The sequence below is a fragment of the Dipodomys merriami genome, unplaced genomic scaffold (genome assembly GCF_024711535.1).
Source record: "Dipodomys merriami isolate MVZ:Mamm:240054 unplaced genomic scaffold, mDipMer1.0.p SCAF_31, whole genome shotgun sequence".
NCBI lineage: Eukaryota > Metazoa > Chordata > Mammalia > Rodentia > Heteromyidae > Dipodomys > Dipodomys merriami.
Genome location: NW_027204604.1, coordinates 14,455,324 through 14,483,071, shown reverse-complemented (window position 1 = coordinate 14,483,071; position 27,748 = coordinate 14,455,324). Strand labels below are relative to the sequence as shown.

General features: G+C 42.0%; 1 protein-coding gene across 1 annotated transcript in view; it reads right to left on the bottom strand.

The window, feature by feature from the left end:
- Positions 1–24,712, bottom strand: part of Kif14 (kinesin family member 14) — a 47,182-nt gene extending 22,470 nt beyond the window's left edge. The window contains exons 1-18 of the mRNA XM_070041871.1: positions 24,601–24,712; positions 22,088–23,205; positions 20,979–21,233; positions 18,968–19,055; positions 18,286–18,384; positions 17,306–17,358; positions 16,000–16,030; positions 15,194–15,301; positions 14,255–14,371; positions 12,829–12,944; positions 9,664–9,836; positions 8,452–8,599; positions 7,927–7,990; positions 5,645–5,829; positions 3,856–3,958; positions 3,457–3,617; positions 721–868; positions 138–290 (exon numbers count right to left, since the gene is read on the bottom strand). Of these exons, the coding sequence (XP_069897972.1) occupies positions 138–290; positions 721–868; positions 3,457–3,617; positions 3,856–3,958; positions 5,645–5,829; positions 7,927–7,990; positions 8,452–8,599; positions 9,664–9,836; positions 12,829–12,944; positions 14,255–14,371; positions 15,194–15,301; positions 16,000–16,030; positions 17,306–17,358; positions 18,286–18,384; positions 18,968–19,055; positions 20,979–21,233; positions 22,088–23,115 (3,030 nt within the window). The 5' untranslated portion in view covers positions 23,116–23,205; positions 24,601–24,712. The remainder of the gene's footprint in view (positions 1–137; positions 291–720; positions 869–3,456; positions 3,618–3,855; positions 3,959–5,644; positions 5,830–7,926; positions 7,991–8,451; positions 8,600–9,663; positions 9,837–12,828; positions 12,945–14,254; positions 14,372–15,193; positions 15,302–15,999; positions 16,031–17,305; positions 17,359–18,285; positions 18,385–18,967; positions 19,056–20,978; positions 21,234–22,087; positions 23,206–24,600) is intronic.
- Between the last annotated feature and the right edge of the window lie 3,036 nt (positions 24,713–27,748).

Sequence of the window (27,748 nt, the reverse complement as noted above, 5' to 3'; positions counted from 1 at the left end):
ACGCTTTCACACAGAAGAGCCACTCGCACCCAGGGACGTAGAAGAGGCTCGTTCCCGTCAAGACTCTACACTTCAAAACGAAAACAAAATCCAGTTCCTCCTCAGAATGCAGCAAGCGAGCCATAAAAGGAAGTTACCTCCTTTGTAGCCAAAGTTTCCATTTCTAGTCGTTTTTTGTTGACGAATATTTTCTGTTCAAGATGCTGCTTCGTCTTTTCTAACTCCTCGATTTTGTGATTAGCCTTTTGGTTATTTATTTCCTGCATTTTCTTCCTCAGAGACTCTTCCCTCTGTAACGAACATTAATAAAAACTAACTCTAGGCCAGAACAGTTTTTCAAAAATAGAACGGCAACAAAGTACCAAAGGCCTTTTCTTTCATCAAAGCAGGAGAAATGACCAATAGAAAAGTCAGCCTGTAGCTCCTCTGCTTCGTTCAGGTTAGCCAATCTAACCAAAAGTAAATGTCACCAGTCACCAGTCATGAATGCTCTAACCTGGGTTTCGGGAAACACAAGACTGCCAGTAGCACCACAGTGGGGCCCGAAGCCTCGCTGCCCAGCTCCTTTTCCCATAGCCTGGCCACCACAACTCGCTTCTCAAGGAGAATTATCGAGGGCTGAGACTCCCTGCAGCTCTAGCTCTAATCGCTGGTACTCCTCCAGTTCCCACTAAGGACACAATGACCCACCCCAGGGCCCCAGGGGGCTCCGCACGCTACCAGTTCTGCTTCCAGGGCTTGGATCTTGCTCTCGTACGCAGCTCTTTGAGAGGAAAGCTCTTGCTGAGCCATCTCCTTGGCAATCTGGATTCCTTGCATCATCTCCTCCTTTGCCTTCAGCTGGGCTTCTTTCATTTCTGCCTCAAGTCTACAAAGTAGCAAGAGGTTAATAGGATGCATGGTTAGGAAATCTTCCTATACCAAAGGAATCCTAATCATACTAAAATACTGCCCATTGGAAAAAAAATTAAATCTTAGGATAATTTCTGATAATAAGTTAAATGTGTTCTTTAATCTTCCTTTTATTTTTCCCCCTCTTTCTTTTTGGCAGGTACTTGGGCTTAAACTCAAAGCCTGAGATTTTGTGCTTTTGTGGCTCTACTACTTGAGCCACAGGTCTACTTCTGGCTTTTTGCAATCCTCAGATGTCAGTCTCCTCAGTAGCTAGGATTACAAGCGTGAGCCACTGGTGCTCAACTAGAATTTTTTGTAAACAAAAAATAAAACAGGTTAAAAATCTGCTTACTTCTACATTAGTTATTACTGCCTGATATTTAAGTGAAAATATTTTTCTAATGCTTAAAGCAAACAAATTTTATTAAAAAAAAATATGTCTTAGTAGACACTGAAGCACTTGTAGTTGACATAATAAACCCAAGACTAGGACACTTTTATTTTAAGCTAACAATGGTAGACTAACAACTATACTTCAGAAATCAATACTTTTTGTGTTATATACATAAGGAAAATAATGAAATAACCCTAAAAGCATGTCCTACGAGAGCCTATGAAACCATATTTCAATCATTCATGATAATTCTATATACCAGAACTGGAGCTTGAACTCAGGGCTTCAGGCTCTTGCTCCATTGAGCCATACCTCCACTTCTGGCTTTTTCTTAGTTAGAGATTAAGAATCTCTCAGATCTGTCTGCTCAGGTTGGCTTTGAACTGAGATCATCATTGAGTAGAAAGGATTATAGGCATGGGTCACTGGCAAACAGCTAATTTTATGTTTTGATAACTCAAAGTATTAACTGTCACCTCTCAAGAAAAAAAGAAAAAAGGTCAATAATAATAGAAAACTAAATAGCTTCTTTCTTCCCAGTAACATTAATCTCTCAGCGCTGCAAAAAATAGTAATGGGCATTCCGTCTTACTAAGAAAAGAAAGAACGTCAAAAGAAGGGGGGCTATCGGGATAGAGGAGTGAGAAGGAGACATGGCTGCTGAGATAGTCAGTGTGGATAATGACACGGCCACAATGGCTCCATGATGTGAAGTCACAAAATGCCATGAACTGCACGCTTTAAAATGACTGCAATGCGGGGTGCCAGGGGCTCACGCCTGTAACTCTAGGTACTCAGGAGGCTGAGATCTCAGGATTATGGTTCAAAGCCAGCCTGGACAAGAAAGTCTGTAAGACTCTTCTCTCCAATTAACCACCACCACCACCACAAAAAAAAAAAGGTAGAAGTAGAGCTATGACCCAAGTGATAGAGTGTTAATCTTGTGCAAAAAATCTCAGCAACAGCACTTAGGCACTGAGTACAAGCCCTAGGACCAGCACCAAAAAACAATAATAATAATAGGGTTGGGAAGGTGGCTCAGTGGTAGAGTGCTTGCCTTGCAGGCATGAGGCCCTGGGTTCCATTCCTCAGTACCACATAAGCAGAAAAAGCCGGAAGTGGCGTTGTGGCTCAAGTGGTAGAGCACTAACCCTGAGCTGAAGAGCTGAGGGACAGCACCCAGGCCCTAAGTTCAGCCGTGGGGCTGGCAAAAAAATAAATAAGATAATAATAGCAATAGTAATAATAATAATAATAATAATAATAGGCTAAAATGGAGCCAGGCATGATAGCTTGCACTTCCAGCACTTGGGAGGCTGAGGGAGGAGGATCATGAGTTTGAGGTCAGCTTGGCTTATAAAGTTAGAGCTTGTCTCCCAAAGGTGGAGGGGAGGCTATAATGGTATCTTTTTTTAAAAAATTAAGGAGGGAAAAATGTAGATTTAGGCTTTTTAAAAGGTAAAAAGCACAGTTAAGTCATTCTTGATTCCTCTTCCTCTTGTCCTCTTTAGTCAATAAGCCTTGTTGATTTTTATCTCCTTCATTCTCTCCTACCCAGCCACACGGCACTCACTTTCTTTACTGGTCTCAACTGATGACACAGCCTGTGTCATCAAGCGTGGGTGCCAGCGCCCTCTCTCACAATGTGAGTGTCTTATGTCTAATTGCCATTCTTTAGTTGTTCTTTAAGAGGCAGCAGCCCACACTGTTGAGCATTTTAATATGTATACTTCACTATCTTGCTAAGATCTGCTTAAGCAAGTGGGCATCCCCCAGCCTGCTTTGAGCTAACTGCTCATTTTTTCTTGAGCCTCTATTCTAGGGACCCCAATAAACCCTTAGTGACCCCCAGTCAGGATGAGGAGTCACGTGTATACCTTCACACCACATAGGAAGAACATCACTAGTTAGAGCTGTCTGCTCATGGGATGATAAATTCCTCTAGGGCAAGGCTTCTTTGTATACAAAGAATTGTTCTTTGTATATCCAGCATTTTGCAGAGTGCCAGACAAAAATTGATGCCTAGTAAGAAAGAGCTTCTTAAACAAATGAATGTGGGGACAGGGAAAGCTACGTCACAGAAGGTGGTGGTAGCCGCTGGAGCCTTACACACCAGGGCCCTCTCTTCTGGAAAGTCCTTCTTGCTCCACACCAATAGTAATACTCACTGAGATCTCTGTGCCACAAGTAACTCATTTTTGGCAAATTCAAAGTCTTTCGGAGCCTCACTTGCAAGAGTATCTCTACTGGATGGTCTTCTCCCTTTGTGGACTTCGACTGGATGATTAAATCGAAAATAATGATCGCCACCAAGAATCACCCGATCGCCCTAAAGCGCACAAAAATATTTGCTATTTGAGGCAGGTCTGAATGAAAACGAACTACAAGGGAAAAAAATCAATTAGCTCAACAATTCAAGATAATCTAGTACTACTAATAATAAACATAAAAATGATAGCAACTCACTTTTGCTAAATATTTTCTCTGTGTATATGCATGGGTGTATGCATGTACAGGACTTGATGATGAATACCAGGTAACCCACCCCCCTCCCCACCAGAACTTACATGGTGCAGAACTGTGGGCTGGAGAATGTGTCTTCCATTTACGTAAGTCTTTGCTTCCCCAATGGGGATAACACTCACCGTCCCTTCCAAATTTTTGATTGTACTGTAAAAATATAAGAAGCACTGGTCACAAGCACAGCATACTCTAAAAGGTAAGAAAAGGACAAAATGGAATGATCCCGTGTGATTCCTGCCTTTGGCGGCGAGGTTTAGATCAACTTATAGCAGCAAAGACTTAAAATTATTATATTTTTCTTCAACTAGACTTAGGAGTTTCCAGAAGAAAAAAAAAACCTGGCCTTTAGTCAATTCCATCCACTAGTGGTGAGGAAGAATTTTCACTGCATATATTTTGAAAGTAATTCCCAAAAAAAAAAGCCCCTCTGAAAATGAAAATAAAAAAGGAGAAAAAAATACAAGGAAAAAGTATTAAAAATGGATAGTTTCCCATAAGTGAACCCATTTTAACTATTTTACTTGTCTAACTTTCTGGGTTAATAGATGAGTCTTAATAACTTTAACAGGAGTTGGAGAAACTGCTCTGCAGAAATAAGTTGCATTTTTGTCAAGAATTATGAAAAAGAATACACACACCAATGTTGTAATTGCAAAAAGTTACAAATAACCCAAATGCCCACCAACAAAGCACCCAGACTGCACTAACACAAGAGCTTCACGGTAGAGAAAACCATCAACACAGAGAAAATTTAAAAATAGTGCAGCCAGGCACCAGTGGCTTACACCTGTAATCCCAGGTACTCAGGACTCTAAGCTCTGAGGCCCAAAGTTCGAAGCCAGCCCAGGCAGGGAAGTCTGAGAGAGATTCTTATTTCCAATTAATCATCAAAAAGCTGGAAGTAGATCTGTGGCTCAAGCACAGTTAGAGCACTTGCCTTGGGCATAAAAGCTAAGCAACAGCACCCAAGCTCTGAGTCCAAGCCCCACAGCCAGCAAACAAAGAACGAACACCCACAACATGGAACCAAAACAATTTATAAACATCACCATTCCAACAGCACAGAGAAACAAGTATCATTCTAATCATGTGACCAAAATTCATATAAAATAAAAATAATTAATCTGTCACTTCAACCCTAAGTTTTGCTATATTAAAGGGACAGAACTGCGAGAAAATAAATTACCCTTCAGTCAGATCAGGAATGTCATAGAGAACATTACACCATAGCTTATGCTGACAGGAACTCATCTGCTGTCTTTATAAAACACTCAAGAATTGTTTCTCAGAACTCCAAGAAATGGAAGCAAGAGGTTTTAGGTTATTTGGCTTTAATTTTTTTTCCTCCTTTGTTGCTGTTTTTGCTTTCTGTACCTTTTGTCTTGTACATAAGTTAATCTTGTCAGGGAAGAGCAGGAGGGAGCACAGAAATGGTGGGACAAAGGGTGAAGAAACGCAGCAGGGATACTCACTAGACACTAAGTTGAAAATGAACTATACAACTTGTGAGGGAGGGGAGTGGGGGGACTAAGTGAAAACGAGGGAAAAGGAGACACTGTTCAAAAAGAAATGTACTCATTACCTGACTTATGTAACTCCAACCCCCTCTGTACATCACCTTTACAATAACAATTTTAAGAGTTTCTAACTAATAAATACTAGAAAATACTGTAAATATATATTTTTTTAAAAAGAATTGTTTCTCCTGGCTGGAAGATAGATTTGAAGGACAGCAAAGAATCAGCATACACAGATGCCTATGAAGGAGGCCCCACTTAACAAAACACAGACGCATTCTGGCATGTGTGGGTATGCCTTGGACCCTCAACCCACCAATGATCATCAGCAATCAGGACCCCGGACAGCTGAATGTCGTGGTTGGCGTGCGGTCTGCACTTCCCAACTGTAGTTGTTCCTTCTTTGATCATATACAGCAGCATCTCTGACAGCTGTGGGTCTTCGTTGAGATTGACGAAGTTTGGCAAATGGTTGTCCATCTGAAATGTAATTCCTGCTTTCTGGTGGATGTCAGACCAAAATTTGAAAAAGAAAATTAAATCAATCTTGATCCCAGCATGAAATTATTAAATTCACCTTAAATTAATGATTATGATGGAGTCTCAATAAATTCAAGGCTTCTTGGGGCCCCACGTAGTATATGTTTAGCATGTTCAAGGCCCTCCTCTCAAAAAGAAATGAAAGGATTTTTAGACAAAATTAAGGATTTCTTAGACTCTCTCCTTGGAGTTCTCTGTACTTTACCATCTTATGCAGTTTATATTGACCTTTCTTTGTCCTTCACCACCTGCCATCCACTCTTACATCAACCCGTCACTCCTAGCTACATCCATTTTAATTCTCCCTGGTCTTTAGAATGGCAGTTTCTTCAGGCTCCATGTTCAATTTCACCGTCTTACTGCAAGAACTGACTCACGTCAGATGCGCAGTGCCTCCTGGGTCACCTTGCTAGCCCTTCTTATGTTTCTTTTTTTTTTTTTTTTTTTCTGGTTGTGGGGCCTGAACTCTGGGCCTGGACACTGTCCCTTAGCTCTTCAGCTCAAGGCTAGCACTCTACCACTTGAGCCTCAGTCCCACTTCCAGCTTTTTCTGCTTATGTGGTGCTGAGGAATCGAACCCAGGGCCTCATGCATGCAAGGCAAGCACTCTACCACTGAGCCACCTTCTCAGACCCCCCCCCCCTTCTTACGTTTCTAACACACCTTACATCATATACCACATGAATTCTCTCAGAAGGGCACTCAAAATGTCAGCTCCCTGGTCAAACACTTGCAATGGCTTTCCACCTCCTACTCAATAAAACATGATTTCTCTGGCTTGTAAATCAAGTTCTTAAAGTCATCGTATCTTTCAACTTGTATCTCCTTATGAGTTCATATAACCTGTTCATTCCAACCAAACTGATCCATACACCCTCTTCTGAGAACTCAGCAAACTCTCCTACCTCCGTTCTCATGTGCTTTTCCCCCTCCTACAATGCTTTCTTCTTTCTCTTTACTGAAATCTTACCTGAGCTTCAAAGCCTACCTCTAATCACACCCAGTTCCCCCTTCCTCTGAAGGCTTACCACACATTCCCACCAGCCAAAGGCTGGGTGTTCGGTTTTGAGACAAGGAGTTGCTATGCACTTCTATCTTCTCTGCTCAAATCCATCTTTCACATATTACCAGAGAAGCCACTGCACACACCTGCTCACGCCATACCCCTCCATGTAAAATGCAAAGGTTCTTCCTGAGTTTTACATCTTTCTCCAGTCTATACTGTTCCAAGTTAATTTCCAACTATCTGAATCTCTTGAATCCTTTCAAGATCCAAGCCCTGCGGTACCTTCCAACTTTTTTTTTTTTTTGTCAGTTGTGGAGCTTGAACTCTGGGCCTGGGTGCTGTCCCTCAGCTCTTCAGCTCAAGGCACTCTACCACTTGAGCCACAGTACCACTTCTGGTTTTCTGGTGGGTAATTGGAGATAAGAGTCTCACGGACTTTCCTGCCTGGACTGGCTTTGAACCTAGATCCTGAGATCTCAGCCTCCCGAGTAGCTAGGATTACAGGCGTGAGCCACTAATGCCCGGCTCCTTCCCACTTTTAAACAAGGTATTACTTCACTTAACAAGTCTTGATTTCATTGGTCTAGCAAATTCCCATTCATTGTCCAAAACCCTGCTTAATGCTCTCTCTTTGAAGTCCTCCTTGCTAACAACCCTCCTCAAAGCCAATTATTCCTCCTCTCTCCTGCTTCTCTGCCTTTTACATACTTTTCATTGCAACAGGACAAACCCTATGACACTGCCAGTGTTCAGCTACACTTTACAGAACTGGCAGTTCCATAGGTTCTATCCAATCAGGTGACACTATATTTCAACTTTCTGACTGCCAGCTCTGAGAGTTAGAACACAGATGTTTAGCAAATATGTGGAACCAAAGTGACCAGAGCAAGACATTTAGCTGCTCTAAGCAGCCAGAGTTGATCTTAACAACTCTCTGTTACCTCTCCTTATGGTACTGCTTTGTACTGTCAGCACCCCAGAAATATTTGAGAAATTAGACTTGCCTATTTGTCTACTTTTTTATTCATCAGTTTAGAAAGTCCAAGTGATACCTGTAACTCTTTTGTTTCTTGAAGTTTTCTTTTCTCAGCCTGTTCAAGCTTTTCTTTCCAAACCCTTTCCAAAAAAAACAAAAACAACAGAGTTACAGCAACCAGACACATAAGACTGAGAATCTAGAGAGGACCAGGGCAGCCTGGGAAGCTCCGCAGCAACCTTTAAACAAGGCAGTCTGAAAGCGGACTGCTCTGCTCACCGGGAGGGTAAGGAGAAAGACATTCAGTATGCTCTCACCAACATCCCTCCCAGCCTGGGTACTGGTGGCTCACGCCTGTAATCCTAGCTACTCAGGAGGCTGAGATCTGGGGATTGCAATTCAAGGCCTACAGGCAGAAGTCAGTGAGATTCTTACCCCAATTAACCACAAAAAGCCAGAAGTGAGGCTGTGGCTCCAGCCTTGAGCAAAAAAGCTAAGGGACAGTGCCTAGGCCCTGAGCTCAAGCCCTAGGAGCAGCATGAAAGAATAATCACAAAGTGCCCCCTCCCTCCATCTCACCACAGCACACTCAGTATCTTACCTCTGCATTTCTGCCATGTCTCTCTCCTGCTGATGCAGTTTCATCCTCAGAGATGTTATCTCTTGCTGACAGAGCCGGTACCGTTCAGGGTCAATATTCCGCTTGTTTCTTTGAGCAGCTTTTAGCTTTTCAATTTCTGCTTTCAATTCTAAGCATTTGTAAAAAGATGCATGCTTAGTGAATATCTGATGTGTGATGATTCTTGACATTGGGCATAATACTCTAATCATTTATTTCATATGGAATTTTAAATATGTCTAAATAAAATTAGACTCTTTAGAGAAATCAGCTATATTTTACTGAACATGACCTACATAGCTCTACCCCACCTTAACCTGAAAAAGCACTCCCATCTTAATAACTTCTCCCTTTGTTAACGGGACAACCAAGTGACACACTTCTGAAAGGCAGAGGTATCTGTATGTTAGTCACACTGGGACAAATCAGAATTGTCTTGGACAAACATCATCCATAAAGACATGTGGAACAAAGATCAAAGACTTCTGAAGCTGGATTTCAGAACTCTTGCTTATTTTGTGTTGTTTGCTAGTTGTGGTGCTGGAGTTTGAACTTGGGACCTTGTGTTTGTTAGGAGACCCTTTACTACACAAGCCATTCCTCCAGCAGCCCCATTTGCTTTAGGTTACTTTTCAGAAAGGTGGTCATATGTTTGCGTGCGTGCGTGCGTGCGTGCGTGCGTGCGTGTGTGTGTGTGTGTGTGTGTGTGTGTGTGTGTGTGTGTGTGTGTGTACCTCAGGCTCTCATTTGGCTTTTTTGCTCAAAGTTGGCTATTACTGGAACCACAGCTCTATTTTTTGTTTTGTTTTTTTTGGGGGGTTTGCTGGTTAATTGGAGATAAAGAGTCTCACAAACTTTCCTGCCTGGGCTGGCTTTGAATGGAGAAGGCCTCCTAGATAGCTAGGATTACAGGTGTAAGCCACTTGTGCTGGCTGTAAAGGTTTTGTATGCCTGCCGTTTCCTCTTTACTGCTGCTGTTCTCTATGGCCTTACACTCTTCTCTTCTCTCACCATTGACTTGTCTTTCTGTCTTCCTGTCCATCTCCCTATCTGCCTCCATCACTATTTAGAATCTATCATAATTAGATATGGGGGAAAAATGTTTGCTTTTCTTAAGATTGCTCCTTTGAAGGCTGAATTAATATGTAAGTTTAAACTGTGGCAAAATATTTAGGTTTTGAGAAAAAAGCATACCTCTGATGAGCCTGGCATTCACATCTTCATTGACTTTAGCAACATTGACTATCAAGCGTGCCTGGCTAGCGTATCTGAGTGTGCTTAAGGTTTCTTCCAGGTTGCTGGATGCAGGGCTGACCGTAGCAATCATGGCAGTTTTTGAATTTCCACCCAGACTTTCTTTAAGGAGCCTTTGAGGGCAGAAAAGTTACAATTAAACTTTATTTCTACAACAAGCTAATTACATTATTGTCTAGAAAGCACAAATTGAACTCTAATAGGGTATACAATAGGGTTTTATTTATATATGTATTTATCTGTGTGTATATATATGTATATATATATATATACATATATATATATATATAGGCTTAGTACACTAGAGTATTGTTATCTAGTGTAACAGTGGAACACTTAAAATCAGTATAAATGTCCAACGGTAGAGAAAAACTTAGGAACTGTAAATTAATGGGATATTACATAGTTTAAAAAAATAGGGTATATAATAGGATATTATATTTGATGTTATATAATAGGATACCATATTTGATATTACAATATCCATTGGGGTTTAAGGGAAAGAGCGTGGACAAATGGAAGGGTGGGCAAATGCAGTCACGATACTCAATGTACACATGTGAATAAATATAGCAAGATATTTTATACCCTATTGGTTCAATAATACCATTTTAAATCATTTTGGCACTATAGGTATTTTTAGGTCTCACAACACATTATTTTCTCCTGCCTTCCACATTGTTTAATGCCAGATGATCTGTGCAAAGGCATAAATCATAGCTAACCATCAAACACTGGGAGGACAGCTCTTCTTTCTTAGATGGCAAGCTACAAAGGGAAGGGATTATGCCTCAGTCTTCATATTTCCAGTGTGACTGACCACAGCCTCAAATAACAGGTATATAAACAAAAAAAAATCTATATTGTACTGTGTGCAGAGTTTTATTTTAGGGGGGAAAAAGTATCAGATTTAAAAATACATTTATATTAGTGAAGAATGAATGTCAGTAGTCCTAACTTTCCAAAGGTATGAAAAAGAACTACCCTTTTAACCGGGCGCCGGTGGCTCACGCCTGTAATCCTAGCTACTCAGGAGGCTGAGATCTGAGGATCGCTGTTCAAAGCCAGCCCGGGCAAGAAAGTCTGTGAAACTCTTATCTCCAATAAACCACCAGAAAACCGGAAGTGGCGCTGTAGCTCAAGTGCTAGAGCGCTAGCCTTGAGCTGTAGAGCTGAGGGACAGCACTCAGACCCAGAGTTCAAGCCCCACAACCGACCGGAAAAAAAAAAAAAGAACTGCCCTTTCCTTCCAAGTTTCCAGGTGGTAATCACAGTCTAATGAACCAATTCTAAAGATGTGTCATTGTCACATAAGGATGTAGTCCTGGTCACCATAGTACACTGATGCTCCCAGACTTAAGCTGAGGTTTCACCCTGAGAAGCCCAATATAAGTTAAAATTAATATAAGTCAGCTGGGCACCAGTGGCTCCTGCCTATAATCCCAGCTACTCAGGAGGCTGAGATCTAAGAATCAGTGTTCAAGCCAGCCCAATTAATCACAGAAAAAGCCAAAATGGTGCTGTAGCTCAAGTGGTAGAGTGCTAGCCTTGAGCAAAAGGAGCTTAGGGACCACCTAGGCTAAGTTCAAGGACCAGGACCAGCAAAAAATAAAAATAAATAAGTAATAATAAGTTAAAAATATATTGAAAGCCAGGCATTGGTGGCTCATAGCTATAATCCTAGCTACTCAAGAGGCTGAGATCTGAGGATCATGGTTGGAAGCCATCCCTGGCAGAAAAATCCCTGTGATTCTTTTTTTTTTTTTTTGGGTCCGGTTGTGGGGTCTGAACTCTGGGCCTGGGTGCTGTCCCTCAGCTCTTCAGCTCAAGGCTAGTGCTCTACGACTTGAGCCACAGCGCCACTTCCAGCTTTTTTCTTTTTGCTTATGTGGTGCTGGGGAATCGAACCCAGGGCCTCATGCATTGCAAGGCAAGCGCTCTACCACTGAGCCACCTTCCCAGCCCTCCCTGTGATTCTTATCTCCAACTAACCACAGATAATCGGAAGTAAAGCTGTAGCTTAAAGGACAGTACCCAAGCCCTGATTCATGCCCCATGACTCAAACAAACAAACAAACAAAAAAGTATTGAATGCAACTAGTACAGCAAACACCACAGCTTAGCAGTACAGTGACACTGCTAGAGAACAGAACAGTTTTTTTCTGGACTCTGGTCACGTGACTGGCTGGGGCTCACATGGCTGGCTGGTTGGCTGGGGATCACATGGCTTTGGTGCCATGCTGCTGCCCAGCATCAGAATCTTTTAGAGCACATCACCAGTCCCAGAAAGAAAGAAAAAAAAAATCAAGTTCTAAAGCACAATCTCTGCATGGTAAAGTAGAAAAATCATAAGCCAAACCACTATAAATTGGGGACCATCTCCTGACATTAACACTTCTCAGTGAATATTAAATGTGCCTTTATAATGGATTAGAAATAAAACCTATATTCACTGATGAAAACACTAAGCATTAGGTACTAGGCATTATGGGGTAGGTACACACAATAACTGAATTTCACTTTATGCACAGCAATGTTTGGTAACATCATCATGTTAGGCACTAATAACAGTTGGACACAACTTGATGGAGGAGTGATCTGCACTCATAGACTCTGCATTATGTACTAAGATGCTCACCGCAGAAGGTAGGGATTGAGACCATTCCCATTAGTGAGTAAACAGGCTGTGCCAGGAAGTGATTGCCCCAAGTCACAGAGCTTACTACCTAGATTCAAATCCAGGTAGTTTTGGAAATGGAGCAGTTGCTCAAGTGGTAGAATGTTAACCTTGAGCAAAAAAGCTAAGGGACAGCACCTAAGCCCTGAGTTCAAGCACCAGTACTAACACCAAAACAAAACCAAACAAAAACTGGGTTAATTTTCTATCTAGAATCCACATTACTAAAGCACTTCTTTTCTGATTTAAAGTTGTATGAAACCGGTTTTTCCTCACAGCATTCACTGTATTTTATATAATATGTGTGTGCATTTGTGTGTGTCTTACTGGGGACTGAACCCAGGACCTCATGCTTGCTAGGCAAGTGCTCTACCACGTGCACTATGCCTATATTTGATATGGTTCTTTATATTTCAAAAGATACTTGCCATGTAAGAACAGATTCACGGTAGGGAACAAAAACTCTCCTTCGGTTTGCTTGTTCTGAGAGTGCAGATATAACCTTTCCCAAGGTTAGCAAGGACTTGTTAATGCTCACGCCCTCCTGTATGCAAGATTGAAAATCAAAATATTTCTTCTTCTCATTAACAAAGCAGCAAAACAGATATCTCCCCATATATAATTACTAAATATGTTCTTCCCTAAAGTACCAACTTTTTACGACACAGAATTTATTAACTTTCCTTGAAAAGTAATCATAACCAAAAAAGTATGCAGCTCTAAAGTTTTCAATGATGTAATCATAAGCTATCAACTATGTAAATATCTGTAATATACATAATATATATTATATACATAATTATATATGCATAATGTATAAGTATATTATACAGGTATAGATGTATTGCATATGTGCGTGTATATGTATGTAATATATATTATACATATATGTAATTCTGCTTGTAAGTAATGTCTTCATAACTAAATCTCATCAAAATGAGAAAAGAAAGACAGGAACTGGGGCAAACCTGCAGTCTGTTACTTGGGAGGCTAAGGCAGGGGGACTGCTTATAACCCAGATTTATTATTATTATTATTATTATTTTCAGTAGTTGCACAAAGGGATTACCATTCAACACGTCAATTTATGAGTACAATGCATCTTGATCACTGTCATTCCTTCCTTTATTCTCCCCCTTCTCTACCATAGGGACCCCTTAAGTTGCCCTGCTACATTTTCACATTTGCACATTGAGTCTCCTGTCTGCAGTCACCCACCCTTCCTCTCTCCATTTGTCCAGACTCTTTCCTTAAACCCCACCCCTCACACAGACATGTTTCGGCCTCCTAGTATTCACTTTGCTGAACTATAGGTGAACTGTTCAAAGGAGTTAAGCCACTGGACCCTACCCTTTCTTATATTGTACTTTAGTCAGTTTCACTGTGTATATGTATGTTTGCCCTTGTTTGTGTTTTCATCATAATTATTCATTATAAGTTAGATCTAACTTTCACATATGAGAGAAAACATGCCATTTGTCTCTCTGAGCCTGAATGAATTCATTACATAATTTTTTCCAGGTCTATCCTTTCTCGGCCTTTTGGCTAAGATCAAGTGTAATTTTTTCCAGGTCTGTCTTGCAATTGATACAATATTATTTCTTCCTGATAGATGAATGAAATTCTATTGTGGGTATACATCACTTTTCCTTGATCATCTGTTGTAGGGCATCTGTGCTGTTTCTGTAACTTGGTTATAGTGAATAGTACAGCAATGAACATAGGTGTGCCAGTGTCTTTACCATACCCGACTTACAATCCCTTGGATAAATGCCCTAGAATTTGAAGCCAGCCTTGGAAACACAGTGAGACCAAGGCTCAAAAGAAAAAGACAGAGAAGAGCATGTGAGGTACCTTGAGTCGGTCCCCACTGGTCTGGGCAGTGGAGCAGCGCTCACTACCGGCCAGATCTATTAGGTTTATGCGGCTTGTTATCCTGTGATCATGTTCTTCCCCCTCCACGAATTCAGTCTACAGAAAAAATATTAGGAGAATTTAGTCCTCTATGACTTGTTGTCAATGTCTTTAAGAGGGAGACATAGACAAGATTACAAACAACGTCGTTCATTTAAAAGCATCCATTTTTAAATTGCAGTCATTTATAATACCCAGATATCCACAGGATCTACTAGGAATGTAACAAGCAGGGGCTGGATCATAACAAAATGAAACAGATGAAATGATAGAGATTAAAACTCCACCCTACTCAGTTCTAGTAAGCCAACAACTATAAATGGAGAAAGGCTTAGTGCACCAGAGTATTGTTGTCTAGTATAACAGGAAAACACTTAAAATCAATACAAATGTCTAACAGTAGAGAAAAATTTAGCAACTGTAAATTAATGGGATATTACACAGTTTAAAAAAATTATCTCTGCCTAGAATTTTAATGGCATAAAATTGTTAGGGATTTTCTGAATTTGCTTGTGATGCGACAGAGCATTGAATAGTGGAAACTATGGATAAATTTTAAAGTCTTCTACTATGTAATGTTTTCCCAAATATTGTATAATTACCATATATTACTGCTATTATCATATTGATATGATCTTATCAGTTATATGTTAATTAGTATTAGTGATTAATTTGTATTTGTACTAGTTTTTAAAAATGACAACATATTGCTAAATATAGTTATTCAAAGTAATTTATAATTTCCTGAAATTCATTTATGTCTATATAGTTTCATGACTGTTTTAACCTTTAGATTTACCAAAAAAAAAAAAAAGAGTTAAACTATAGAAGACATGGCTTCACTATCTTCCCTAGGACAGTACTTGACAACCACAGTACCTTGGTCTGGGTCATCACCAGGGTAAAAACGGAGTGGGAGCGGGAACTTTTGTCATTCATGCCGGTAGCAGCAGTGGCTCTTTGCTTATTTCCCAGCTCCAGCCAGCTCTAAGGAGAGAAAAAGAAGGTCACTAACATTCAAAGATGGTAATTCAAAAGAAAAAGAAATTTTTATTATTATTTTTTTTGGGTCCGGTTGTGGGGCCTGAACTCTGGGCCTGGGCGCTGTCCCTCAGCTCTTCAGCTCAAGGCTAGCTCTCTACCACTTGAGCCACAGCGCCACCTCCGGCTTTTTTCTTTTTGTTTATGTGGTCTGAGGAATCGAACCCAGGGCCTCAGGCATGCAAAGCAAGCGCTCTACCACTGAGCTACCTTCCCAGCCCCAAGAAAAAGAAATTTTTAAGAAGCAAAGAAGTTAAGGAAGCACGTTTGTTTCTTATACACATTTGTAACATATACAGTATGTAATTAGCTTAATAATTTACATTCCCATTGACTGTTTTTTGTGTGTTATTATTTGGTCACCTGAATCAGGAAATAACACCCTTAAAAAGCTACTCCTAAAACTCTTAAGGTAACATGATATTCAGTGTTTATTTTCAACTCAGGAGCCATTTTTCTCATATTAGCATATATAAGTTGTACGACTTCATATATTATGTTGAATAAAGTGTTACCAAAGCAGTTCACAAAGCATTAACTGGATTAACCCCTTATGCATGTGAATAGCAAAAAAGAGACAGTCATAGAAATATTCATGAGTATCCTCTATCTAGTTAAAAAAGACAAAATGCAATCAGTCTTACCTGGATATCAGAATAAGAACTGACAACGTTCCTAATGTTTAAGAAGTAAGAAGATAAAATCAATTTCATTATTCTCACAAACCACTTATCTTTCAACATATAAATACTCTGGAGATACCAATGGGCTGATTCATAAACATTTCTATACTTTACTTTTTTTCTTTTGGTGATGGTACTGAGACTTGCTCTCGACTTTGTGTTTGCTAGGCATTCTACCCCTTGAGTCATACTCCCATGCTTCATTTTTGCTATTCTTAAAGGGCAGGAAATGAGATAATACTTGTACTTTATCAAAAAATATGACTTTTGAAAATCAAGCACCTGCCAGACACTGGTGTAATCCTAGCTACTCGGGAGGGTGAGATCTGAGGATCACGGTTCAAACCAGCCTGAGCAGAAAAGTCTGTGAGCCACCAGAAAACTGGAAGTGGTGCTGTGGCTCAAGTGGTAGAGCTGCTAGCCTTGCGCTGAAGAGCTGAGGGACAGCGCCCATGACAGACAAAAAAAGAAAAAAAGAAAAAGAAAATCAAGCACTTTAGTATCTTAATATAATACTCACAAAAACTCAGGCTCGAAGTTCAAGTCCCAGGAATGGCACATACACACATACACACAAAAACAAACAAACAAACAAAAAAACAACCAAACAACAAGAAAATAAAGCAAAAACTTCCAGTGGCTCATGCCTGTAAAGCTAGCGACTCAGGAGGCTGACATCTGAGGATTAAGGTTCAAAGCCAGCCAGGCAGACAAATCTAAGAGACTCTTATGTCCAGTTAACCAGCAAAAAGCCTGAAGCTGGAGGTATGGTCAAGTGGCAGAGCATCAGCCTTGATTAAAAGGTGAGGCCAAGAATGTGAAGACCTGAGTTCAAGCTCAATACCAGCAAAAAAAAAAAAAAAAAAATAGCATCTCAACACCTTCCTTTCTTCGCTTTTCAGCTTAAAGGAACAGGTATAAAAATCAGGTTTGAAGGAAGGTTTCAACTTAATGGGGAAAAAAAAGGTAAAAATAGGAGAAAAAGCAAATATTTTATTTCACACTCAGTTTAATCAATATGCTAAACCAGATGCTATGAAAAAATACAAATATAAAAATGAACAGCTAACTGCACCCTGGTTGGAAAGAGCTAGAGCAGTCATCACTCCGGTCCGGTCTCTCCCAATACGCAGTGGTCTCCTCCCCTCGCTCTGCCTGTCCACAGTGGTCTCCTCTCCTCGCTCTCCCTGTCCACAGTGGTCTCCTCTCCTCGCTCTCCTGTCTACAGTGGTCTTTCCCCCAGGCTCCTGCTAAGCCAGACACTTACATGGACAATCCCTCAACATATGGTCCAGACACAGGATGCTCCCTCACCCGCAGCTGGAAGAGGCAAATATGAGTTTGACACATACTTCAGATGATGCAATCTTAAATGATCACTTTTTCTACATTTTGAGTTAACTATGTGTCTTGACCCAGAAATAAATACAAAGAACCACAAAAGCAAATCTGTATGTTACAAAGAAACTGCTTTATGACTCAAATTATTGATATACGCACAATATACAACAACCTATGTCACATCACTGTGTTACTAATTTTTACTTTTAACGTAAGTCCTACTGTACCTATTTGTTTATGTGCTTTTAAAGTTCTCTAAAATACATTGACTAACTTTCAGACATTTATTTTTTCTTCTTTTTTACACTGGCATTTTAAGTTTTGTGAGCAGAAATTTTTAAACATTATCAAAGTCATAAAAGACAATGTTATTTGAGTTTCTTGATTTTTGTCACGGTAAACTGCATGAGCTTGGGCAAAGGAAGTCACTTTATACAGTCATGTATTGTGCTGCAAATTTCCTTTGCAAAATTAAAACCTTTCCCTTATAAAAAGCTGAAAGGTTTTAAAACGCTGAAAGTCTATTTCTCAGACTATCTACAGCATATCAAATAAATAATCCACTGAAATACATTATTTGCCAATAAAAATACAAAGTTTGAAAAAATTTCACTACCTTTTGGCTGATAGTCTATGAGTCTGTTTAATTTATATGAGCCAAAACAACATTTTAACATTTAACAACATTTTAATCTCTAACTTTTATACAATACTTGAGTGATTAGTTTTCCACCAGCGATAATGTTCAGTTTATTTTCAATATCAATTAAGACTGGCAATCTTAAGCACTTGCTATCAATAAAAGCATTTTAGTAAAAACTTAAGCCAAGGTATCCAGAACTCACATAATTATAAACCTTCATAAAAACAAAAAAGAAAAGCAAATATGAATTATTTAAAACTTACTGGTTGCTTTCTCTGCCCATTATCACCTTTACAAACCAGAAGGTCGTGAATTTTTTCATTATATACTTCAAAGAAGCTCATTTCAAGGTGATAGCTGACCTAGCAGAAATTGAAACAAGACGTTATATTTACTTTCAAATTCTTGGAATGGCTTTTAAGTCACATATCTGATATGAGTCTAGTATCCAAATTATATAAACTCTTGTTGGGCAGTGGTGGCTCACACCCATAATCCTAGCTACTTAGGAGACTGAGATCAGAAGATCGAGGTTCAAGGCCAGCCTGATAAAAAAGTTTAGGAGACTCTGTCTCCAAAATAACCATCAAAAAGGAGGCAAACTGAGCAAGCTGTGAGGCTCTGAGTTCAAACCCAGGTATTGGAACAATTTTTTTTTCTTTTTTGTTTTGCCAGTCCTGGGGCTTGAACTCAGGATCTGGGCGCTGTTACTGAGCATCTTCGTTGCTGAGCCACAGTGCCATTTCCAGCTTTTCCTGAGTAGTTTATTAGGACCCAAGAGTTTCATGGGTTTTTCTGCTGGACTGTCTTCAAACTGTGATCCTCAGATCTCAGCCTCCTGAGTAGATAGGATTACAGGCTCCAACCACCAGGACGTGGCTTCTTCTAGATCTTATAACAGGTGATAATTTAGCAGTTACGACTCTGATTTGGATTTGAGCATACCTCTTGGGTTTGTTTTTTGGCTACTTGAGCAAAAAGATCTTCACAAAATCTTGGAATTATTCCTAGTTCTTCACTAAATCCCATCATCCTGAAAATACATTATAAATAAGAAGAAAGTAACACAGATTAGGGATTTTAAAAAAAAATTATTTTGGGGAAAATGAGTTAGTTTCAGGGTTTTTTGTTGTTGTTTCTCTTTTTTTTTTTTTTTTGCCAGTCGTGTGGCCTGAACTCTGGGCCTGGGTGCTGTCCCTCAGCTCTTCAGCTCAAGGCTAGCGCTCTACCACTTGAACCACAGGACCACTTCCCGTTTTCTGGTGGTTTATTGGAGATAAGAGTCACAGATGTTCCTGCCCAGGCTGGTTTTGAACCTCAATATCTCAGCCTCCTGAGTGAGTCACCCGGCAGTTTGGGACCTTTTTTTGGGGAAATGGATTAGATAGGGACCAGGGGACAAGCTAACTACTTAAAAGTTCACCATTAATAGTTAAGCATCAGATTGGCCCAGACCTAATAAGACATGACTCTAACCTATTATTAATTCAGTGACCGCGAACAAGACACCTGACTTCACTATATCTCAACTACCTCATCTGTAGTGTGGGACAAGCAGAAGCCTCTATTCAGAGGGCTGTGACAGAACACAGCAAAGCCTCTAGCATAGTACGCGAAGACCTCAAGGAAGGCTAGTTCCTGTGCACATTCAGCCTGCTTCCCTCTACCACAGCTCCACTCGCCTTGGTGTTGTTGTAGTATTTGTAATTGGCACTTGGTAATGGAGCACATTTATGGTGTACGGTGGGACCCTTCTGTACTTATACATAACGTTGCAGCGGCACCACACAAGGCAAGTAGCACCTCACACAGGTGAGAAAAGCGTTTTCTAAGTAATTTGCTTTCTTTTTGTTAATCTGGAGAGAATCCTTTTTCTGAAGAGGTCCTGCTTTGGCCAGGTGGTTTGGCCCTTGTTAATTACATTTAGTTACAGCCTTTTCCTGAGTACTTTAAGACATCCTGTTTCAAGCTCCTTGAATTTTAGTTACATCCTGTTAATTATGCCACATGCCTTTACATATTGTGAACCTGAGCTCAGCCAATGTGAGCAGAGGAGCAGGGCCTGCTGGGTTAGGGGTAAAAAAGGAGCAGCCTGCCCGCTCTGTGTGCTTGGTTGCCAGATTGTTGGCTGGTGGCACACCCTTCTGCAGGAAGTGGACTTTCCTTTTGAGTTGGTGTCCTTATTCTTATGTAACACCCCTACATCCCAAGCTATTTCTAGCACACATTATCATTCCTCTGAATTGGAAACACTCCAGGGCCTCTCTGTTGGTTGTTTTGAAACTCACAGTTCACCATCATCAAACATAGTGCTCTTACGGTGCCACAGATGGCTTACTTTTTAAAAATTTGCTTTAAAATATTTTAGTGGATTTTTGAAAAAGGAAATCAAGTACTTTTATAAGGCAAAGTATATAAGGAAGTGACAGATATCTAAGTGTCCCTAAGTTTGGTTTTGGTGGTTGTTGTTGTTGTTATAAAGGTAGTATCAGAGGGATTTATATCAAGTCAGGTAAAGAGTACATTTCTTTTTGGACACTGTAACCCTGTCACTCCTTAGTTTCCCCCCACATGCCACCCTCTTCCCCATGCACAAGTTCCAAAGCTTTTTTGGTAAGGTTTTACCCAGTAAACTGCTCACAGATTCTAACAAAGGAAAGATGTAAGTTACTAGATCTACCCAACATTTAAGATGCCTTACTGTTAATCATCCCAATAGTATTTATAAGACACCATCTCTGGGCTTCATTTATACAAGGAATACCAATTGTAGCAAAGTGGAGTCAAAGATACAAGTTATTTCTGGGATAAACTGAAGTGCAGAGGTTCAGTGGCACCCAAGTTTGCAGAGCTGGTAGAGAAGAATGGGTGAGCCCTGCATCCCAATCTGAGTAGTTTCATATCTATGTTCTTTCTATCCAGCACACTGGGTGGCCATGTGTGCGACACAACTTACGTATAGGATTTTCCAGAGCCAGTCTGACCATATGCAAAGAGGCAGGCATTGAAGCCTTCGAAGGCTCGCTCCAGGAGAGGCGCTGCTAGCCTCTCATAGACAGCTGTCTGGCTGGCATAGTGAGGGTGCTGGTCATCAAAAGACCAGAAGGAAACATCGTAAGTAAACGTGTAGACTCGTTTCAAGTCAGGGTGTTCCACAGTGACTTCTTTTCCGTTCATGAAGACAACCTGGAACGCCTTCTCCGTCTGCTCTCTTTGAAAAGAAGGGCAAAGGAAAAAGCCAAGTTACCGTGTGCGATCTATTCCCATAGAATGAGTTAAATTCATCATTTCTCTAAGGTGAGAGAACTGTGGACTTTAATATGGAAAATTAGAGAACTTAACTCAAGTTGGTTTCCAAAATACTAATTCTATAAGATTCAGTGCTAATATCCTGAGAAAATGGATTTTACATATTTTTTGTACAAAGAAATTTAACTTACTTTTACAAAACTTTTCTTTTCCATTTTCTCCTTAACTACACCTTGTTCCATGCCACTTACCAGATTCGACCTCTATGCTTCAGTACAAATCTGCAAACCTCTTTGTGTAATGAGGAAATTTGGGGGCTGCAAATCTACATAAAGCTGGCCTAAAATAGAAATGAGTTTCAACAAGCTAAATGTAGTAAGTTTAAATGCTAAGTCTCTTTGGGCTACTGGCTGTCATTGTTAACCCATTTGTCCCTCTTCCACTAAATTTTCTTCCTTAAAAAAAAAATTCACGTCAAATTCACTTTTAATTTTTTGTATTTTAAGTTTTCAAAGTTCTTTAAAAGCCAGGCACTAGTGACTCACACTTGTCATCCTAGCCACTCAAGAGGCTGAGATGTGATGATCAAGGTTTAAACCAGCCTGGGCAGACAAATCTAAGAGACTCTTTTCTCCAAATAACTAGACAAATCGGAGACTATTTCCAAATAACTAGCTGGAAATGGAGGCACGGCACAAGTAGGGGGGAAAAAAGCCAGTTTTAAGCAGAAAAGCTGCGCCAGAGCAACACACTCTGAGTTCAAGCTCCAGTACTGGCACAAAATAATTAGCTAATTAATCAAATGCAAAACGGTACCTTTTGCTGAGAGGCCTCACTCGGACCGCCACGGTCACCTGACTGTTCTCGACTTTGAAGGGGTCTGTTTTGGTGGGGCTGTTGTTCACAACTGAAGTTGTGCCTTCAGGAAGGAGTGTATTTTCTTGGGACATGTCCCTTTTATTTGCAAGAAGAGAACTTTGCGACCTTTGAAGACTGGGCCCCCTGCTTCTCACTGTGGATGCACCAGGGCTTTCCGGCGGAGGCAGGCCGTGCTTCGGTGTGGATTTGTGCTCTGGTGTACACGGCACTGGGGGTCTTTTCTCCAGGCTTCCAAGTGTGTTCGAATGGTTGGCAATGACATTCCCAGTACTGCCATGATGCACGCTTCCTGCTTTGCTCTGGAGAGGTTTCCCAGCCGAGTGTCCCCTGGTTTGACCCTGGGAATGGATAGGTACACTTCTGCTTGAGGACTTCAGTGCAGCGTTTTCATTTGTTCCCCCAGAGGTAGAAAACATTTCTTTGCGTTTCTCATCAGCGGCATTGGAGTCTTTGGTGAAACTTGCAGAGGAGGTGACAGAAGGGTTTCTATTACTACTTAGAACCTTTGCGTTTGCCCCAGTTTCCTGCGACAGGCCTGCCTCGCCAGCTACCTTCTGCGTTCCCCTCCACCTCTCCACACAATCTGTTCTAGCACCCCGACGTTGCAACGTAAGACTGGCGTCTGCTGCAGGTCCAGTTGTGTCCCCCAACTCACTCCCAAGTAAAGTTGACTCTTTGTTCCTCGTAGCTCTTCTCTGAAGGGTCAGTCTCCCCACAGGGTTGGGGGAAAGGGGCAGATCTCCTGATCTGTTACAGGCAGAAATAACATAAGTGCTGTTTATGTCTCTGATTTTACTCGCAGGTGTCTGTAATGGGTCATGGTTTTCGCACTGTGAGGTGTCAGGCTTGGAAAGCAGCTTCGGGAGGCTGCTGGCGCTGAGAGCACTCAAGGAAGAGCATTTCTGGGAAGGAGGCACTTTCAGGAGGGTACCAGCGTTTCTACCAGCAGTAGTCTGGACTGACATCTTGGCAAGTGCTTTTTAAAAGAATGTGAAGAATCTAAACCCTTCTTTGGATGTTCATTTGATTTCTGGACACTTTGTTCTTGAAAATATCTGGTAAAGAAACACACACACACAAAGTAGATTGCATAAACTTTCAGGGAGGATCTCCCATTGAGAAAGTAAATTCCCAGAGGCACTCGTTAGAATCAGAGTCACAATCTCTATCTCAGCTACTGCTTCAAAGCTGCCCAGACACATCTTCAAGTCACCAGTCAACAAATATTTCCTGCCAGGATCTCTGATAAGATACCATAGACCTTTCCTTAGTCTTAGAGAGGAAAACACAGATTACCTTTGCATTAGGGCAAATATGTCCTAATCTCAGAATTGGGGGGGGGGGGGGGGGACTGGGCAGGAAGAATTTCAAGTTCAAGGCCAGCCTGGACAACAAAGCACAACTTACCTCAAAACAAAACAGTAATAAGTGTTAAAACTGTGTCAACAGTTTGTTGTTGTTTGTTCATAGTTTTGTGGTACTGAGGTTTAAATTCATGACCCTGTACTTACTCTACCCCTTGTGCCACTGTTCAGATATTTCTGTTGTTTTTTTCAGAGAGGGTCTTGAGCTTTTTGTCCAAGGTATGCCTTGGACTGCCATCCTCCTACCTACTCCTCCCTCTTGAGAAGCTGGGATTACACATGTGAACCACACCTAGCTTCTTTAATATTTTGCCCAGGTTGACTCTCAACCTAGGCCTCTAGGATTACTGAGTGTGAACCACCAGACCCACACTGAGGACTAAAGGAAACTCTAGCACCTAAAGCAAGGTCTGGAGCAAAGCATTTTATAAACACTCACTGAATACTGGAATGACTACAGGAAAAGTTAAATCCTTGTCACCAGGCAGATTACTCACAAATAAGTATGCTGACTTTAAGTAGTATAAAGTAATTGCTTGTGTAAGGAAAACTGACTTCTCAAGATTAGGTAAGTAGCTAAGTATAGGGGTGCACACCTGTAATCTCAGGTTAAGGCAGGAGGATAGCAGTTGGCAATCTGGGCAACATAGCAAGACTCTCCCCTTCAAAGAAAGGTAAGTAGAAACCCTGCCCTCCATCAGGCAACAAGCTACACCAGGCAAGGATCAACCCTATCTATTAGGCAGGGAAGTTGAAAAGGAACAGAAGGTAGTGACAGCTAAAGCCCTGGGGCTTGAACTCAGGGACTGGGTGCTGTTCTGGCACAGTTCAGGAGCGTTTTTGCTCAAGGATGGCGCTCTATTGCAACAGCTCCACTTCCGGCTTTTTTTTTTTTTTGGCTGGTTAATTGCAGATAAAAAGTTTTTACTAACTTTCCTACCTGCCTGGCTTCATAACTCAAGTCCTCAGATCTCAGCCTCCAATGTAACTAGGCTTATAGGTATAGATCAGAGGAAGTGCCCAGCTCTAGGGCAGCTCTTTAACATACACTTCTGCGTAGTAAAACAACACACAGGCTCAACTCACTGCTGTAGAAGAACAGAAGCTCATTTTTCAAGTGACTCTTGGAAGGTTGTACGTGAATAGTCATCATCAAACACACAGCTCTTCAGGTCATTTTAGCATCTCGCGTCAGACCTGCAACTAAACGTACAGAAAAGTACAGAATGCGAAGGCAAGAAGAGGGTCTGGAAAGTCGGCTCTTCACACGAATCAGTACAGGAGGACTGCCAGGACATGGAGAAGAGGAAGTAGCCCAGGGTCCCACGGCTCTGCCGCTCCCCATCGGGTCCCCTCAAGGGGCCTCTCCACGCCCCGACTCGGGGACCCCGGACGCGCGGATAGGCGAGGCCTGGCAGACCCAAGTCGGCTTCGGGGACCCCAGGCCGCGTCCTGGGGACACAATGGGGGTCCCCCGCCAACGCCACAGCGGCCTCCGTGGGGAAAGCACCTGCAAGCCCCCCCGGAAGGGGTGTCACCCCTCTGCAGCGTCCCCCGCCATCTCGGGGATCCCCCCCTCACGCCCAATCCCACCCCATCGCCCGGCCACTCACCGCTGATAGAGCCGGCTCCCGCGGCGGCTGCAATTTGAATGCGCGCCTCGCCTTCTGATTGGCTGCCGTACATGCGTCAAGAGCCGCGCCCGGAAGCGCCGCGGATTGGGTTCTAGACGCCAGCTTCGCCCCGCCCCCGCCCGTGGGGAGGGGGCGGGGCCGCAGCGGGAATCCCGCCAAAACGCGCGTCCGAGGACCATTGGGACTGGGGCGCCCGTGCGGGTCCTTGATGTGAAGCAGCTGGAGCCGGGCGCCGTGGCCCACGCCGTGATCCCAGCTACTCAGGAGGCTGAGGATCAGGGTTCAAAGCCAGCCCAGGCAGCAAGGTCCGTGACTGTCTTGTTCTGGTTTCTCTAATTAGCCCGCAAGAGCTGGATGAGGAGCTGCGGCGCAAGTGGCCGAGCCCCAGCCTGGAACAAAACGGCTAAGGGTCAGCGCCCAGAGCCCCCCACAAGTCGGCCTCCCATCAGACCTCACGTCCATCCCAGGAAGCACACCATCTGTGCAAGACGGTGAGCTGTGAAGCGTGCTAAGTGCCTTACGTCGTGTTTTTTTCTAATGTAATCCTGGAAATCTAAAGAGGTAAACATTAATATTCCCAGTTTATAGATGAGAGGTGAGGTTTTGCATTAATAAACGTAAAGGATCTAACAACCTGCGAGTGGGATGTCTAGAAACAGGATTTAGTCCAGTTTCAGTAAAACCTGGACAGAATGAGAAGAACCAGGGTAAGGAAAAGGATTTTAGGCAAATATATATTCTAAAGTAACAACATCTTAATGGGCAATAAGTGCAGATAATCAAAGTGTTTTGAAGGATAAATAGAGAACCAGAAGTAGCTGCAACTGTATAGAAAAACTGGATGGGTAATAGTCATTCTTATCTTCCTAAAATTAATTTAAACCCAGCTATCCAGGGCAATCACACAAGTAATTCATATGAACGTACATACAAGTGCAAACATTCAGATATTAAATACACGTTTTTTTAAAAATTAGGAATGAGGGGCTGGGAAGTTGGCTCAGTGGTAGAGCGCTTGCCTTGCATGCCTGAGGCCCTGGGTTCGATTCCTCAGCACCACATAAGCAAAAAGAAAAAAGCCGGAAGTGGCGCTGTGGCTCAAGTGGTAGAGCACTGGCCTTGAGCTGAAGAGCTGAGGGACAGTGCTCAGGCCCAGAGTTCAGGCCCCACAACCGGACCAAAAAAAAAAAAATTAGGAATGAGTAAAAAAATCTCTTGTTTAGGTATTATGAATTTTGCATCAACATTTAAAGTATACATTTCTTTCTTCTTCTTTTTTTTTTTTTTTTTTTTTTTTTTGCCAGTCATGGGGCCTGAACTCTGGGCCTGGGTGCTGTCCCTTAGCTCTTCAGCTCAAGGCAAGCACTCTAGCACTTGATCATAACACCACTTCTGGCTTTTTCTGCTTATGTGGTGCTGAGGAATCAAACCCAGGGCCTCATGCATACAAGGCAAGCGCTCTACCACTGAGCCACCTTCCCAGCCCCTAAAGTATATGTTTCTAGGGTCACAAATTAGAATGCTTCTTGAGATAAAGGGCCATATCTGTGTTGAGTGAATCCCTTGTGTTTAGTACAAGGCCTGGTATACAGTATATGTTTAATAAATGCCCTTCTAGAAAGGAGAACAATGGTGTATTGGAAGAGCTATAAAGATATAGCTCTTTTGAACAAGATATGTAACCAAAAAGAGTTCTTTCTTAAATTTTTTTCATGAATCAAGAGTTTGCAGGAGGGGCTGGGAAGGTGGCTCAGTGGTAGAGTGCTTGCCTTGCATGCCTGAGGCCCTGGGTTCGATTCCTCAGCACCACATTAAGCAAAAAAAAAAAAGCCGGAAGTGGCACTGTGGCTCAAGTGGTAGAGCGCTAGCCTTGAGCTGAAGAGCTGAGGGACAGTGCCCAGGCCCAGAGTTCAGGCCCCACGACCGGACCCAAAAAAAAAAAAAAAAAAAAGAGTTTGCAGGAATATTGTCTCTCTATATTTAGCTTTAAACTGGGAAAAGTCCAAATGCCCAATTTCAAAAGGTCACTGAACATTTGGAAATGAGGACAGCTTACAACCATTATGCCCACTGAAGTTACACAGTAACTAAATAAATGGAGTAGCACCAGACAAGGCCTGGTCTCTAAGCCCAGTGGCCGGGTGCCCCCGCAGACTGTGGGCTCTAGGTGGCGCTCTCGCCCTGCTGTTCCTGGCAACTGGCAGGGACTCCCTGGGGCCTTCACCAGGCCACCAGCTACCCACACTTCCTGCTTCCTTCTTTGTCTGTCTCAACGCACTCCAAGTTCAAGTCCAACGCCAGGATGCATACTCCACAAGCTCAAGGGCCACACATGAGCCATCTCCACCTTACTCAAGAGGAATTTTGATCTTTTGAGGTATTCTCCCTGAGATAGCGTTTTCCTCTGCAAATCCCATCCAAAGCTGACTAGCAGAGAAAGCCACTTAACCTCTCGCAGTGACTCAGGCTCCGCCTTGGGAAATCACAGATGATGAGTGCACCCCACCCCGAAGACTCACTGGGAGGCTTAAACTAGATTATGTCTGCAAAGTGCTTGGCCCCAAGCCTAGTGCAGGATTCATGCTCCACAACTGCTAGCT